The 2,389-nt window shown below is 36.8% G+C and overlaps 1 protein-coding gene across 1 annotated transcript; it reads left to right on the top strand.

The window, feature by feature from the left end:
• The first annotated feature begins 1,053 nt into the window (after nucleotides 1-1,053).
• Nucleotides 1,054-2,010, top strand: LOC118850616 (olfactory receptor 6C3-like). The gene has a single exon (XM_036760167.1). It carries the CDS (start codon nucleotides 1,072-1,074, stop codon nucleotides 2,008-2,010), a length of 939 nt encoding a protein of 312 aa, XP_036616062.1. The 5' UTR covers nucleotides 1,054-1,071.
• The last annotated feature ends 379 nt before the right edge of the window (nucleotides 2,011-2,389 follow it).

Genomic DNA, 2,389 nt, shown 5'->3' with positions numbered 1-2,389 from the left:
TCATCTGTAAAACGGGGCTAACTTTGTGCCACCTACTTCACAGAGTTGTTATGGAGAAAGTGTTTGAATGTCAAAATGGGAATAGTATCTATTGCTAACATGATATAAAAAATTAAGATCCAGAAAAATGTTGACAAGTTAAAATACTGGGCCCAGATTTTATGAAACATTATATTTAATACGAATTAAGTTAAAATGTTATACTTGTGTTAAAAAAAGCTCAGCTTCAGAAGCTCAAAATGGAGAAGGTATGAGCAGACAACAGTTCTTCTCAAAACAGTGAGGTATAAACGGGATAGTGAATTGGAGCTCAACTTCTGATAACATTGTGATTTGGCAGCTAAAAAAATACAAAAACAAAAACTTAATGTGGTCTTTGGCTTTATTGAGAGTACCATATGGTCCAAGACTAGGTGCATGGTACAGCTACTATACTCTGTGCTGTTTTGCCCACATTTGGCTGATTGTTTTTAGTTCTGGCCACCACACTTTAGGATATACAAACTTTAGGATTTACATATTGGTGACCAAGTCACATACTCAGAGGAGTGTGACCAGGATATTGAAGGGCTTTAAGAACATGCTATATGGTAATTGGTTGAAGGAAACAGGTATACGATAATTGTCTTCAAGTATTTGAAGAATTGTCATGTGGAAGAACGACTGGTCATGTTTTTGACTTAGCAGAAGTCCAGAGAATGGGAAGGTCACCTGGGAGCAAGGGTAGAAATTTCAGAGGCAGATTTTTCATACAAAGAAGAAATTCCAAAATTGAAATGACATACTTGGTATGTAATGGGTTATTTATGTAATAGAGTTATCAAAATGTAGGCTAAATGTCCACATCTATTATGTGATAGAATGGATTCTTGCCTAGCTATGGGTTGCATTTGATGGCTGCTATGGTTCCTTTTCTAACTCAGAGATTTTTAAATTCCGTGATAGGTGTTTTTTTTAATTTTAAAAATTTTGATAGTTGATTGTCTTGTAGCTAAATCTTTTTTTTCTCCTCTCATCCTCATTTTGCTTTCTTATTTTCACTAGCAGGTTTAGTAAGAGGATGAAACAAAAATGAAAAATCACACTGTGATCACAGAGTTCATCCTTCTGGGACTTTCAGATGACCCAAAATTTCAGGTTGTGATTTTTCTCTTTCTGTTTATCGCCTATGTCTTAAGTATTACTGGGAATGTGACCATCATCACCCTTACCCTGGTGGATCGCCACCTGCAGACACCTATGTATTTTTTCCTCCGGAATTTTGCCTTCCTAGAAGTCTCTTTCACCACTGTTTGCATTCCTCGATTCCTGAGCACCATTATTACTGGAAACAAAACCATTTCTTTTAACAGCTGTGCAGCTCAGTTATTCTTTTTCATTTTTATGGGGGTAACTGAGTTTTACCTTCTTACAGCCATGTCTTATGATCGCTATGTTGCTATCTGCAAGCCCCTGCATTATACAACCATCATGAACAACAAAGTCTGCACCTTGCTTGTCTTCTGTGCTTGGCTGGGAGGATTCATCATCATTTTTCCACCACTCATGCTTATTGTACAGCTTGATTACTGTGGATCCAATGTCATTGATCACTTTTCCTGTGACTATTTTCCCCTTTTACAACTCTCTTGCTCAGACACGTACATCTTAGAGGTGATTGGGTTTTACTGTGCTTTGGTGACTCTGCTATTTACTTTGGCATTAGTGATTCTGTCCTATATGTATATCATTCGGACAATTTTGAGGATCCCTTCTACTAGCCAGAGGAAAAAAGCCTTTTCCACTTGTTCCTCTCACATGATTGTCATTTCTATCTCCTATGGCAGCTGCATCTTTATGTATGTGAACCCCTCAGCAAAAGAAAAAGCATCATTGACCAAAGGAGTAGCTATTCTCAATACTTCAGTTGCTCCCATGTTGAACCCTTTCATTTACACCCTAAGGAACCAGCAAGTAAAACAAGCTTTCAAGGATGTTGTTCAAAAGGTAGTGCTGTTCTCAAGAAGGTAAAATGCTCAATTGTCATCAGTAAGTCATGATTTCATTGGCATGAAGTTCTAGTGCTCATCGTATTTTGCCTAGGTGTGTATCACCTCTTGCAAATCATTTTTTCTTCTCATTAAAGTTGATTTAATTTTTTTCTGTCATCTTTTTCACACTTCTTTCAATTCCTATCATACAATAAGTGTGTAACAAATGTTTGTTCTCTTTCCTTGTCGGTTTGCCCTTCTTCTTGTCTCAATGACTTTGCATAAATGATTTATATGTGGAATATATACTTCCTTGGTACCATCAACTAATAGAATTTCTAGCTTCTTTCGAAGCATAATTCAGGTATTATCTATGCCAAACCTTTCTTGAGGCCTCAGGTTAAAAATCTATCAATCAA

This window comes from Trichosurus vulpecula, chromosome 5 (assembly GCF_011100635.1).
Source record: "Trichosurus vulpecula isolate mTriVul1 chromosome 5, mTriVul1.pri, whole genome shotgun sequence".
Taxonomy (NCBI): domain Eukaryota; kingdom Metazoa; phylum Chordata; class Mammalia; order Diprotodontia; family Phalangeridae; genus Trichosurus; species Trichosurus vulpecula.
The sequence above is the reverse complement of the archived record's forward strand: the minus strand, read 5'-3'. Positions and strand labels throughout refer to the sequence as shown.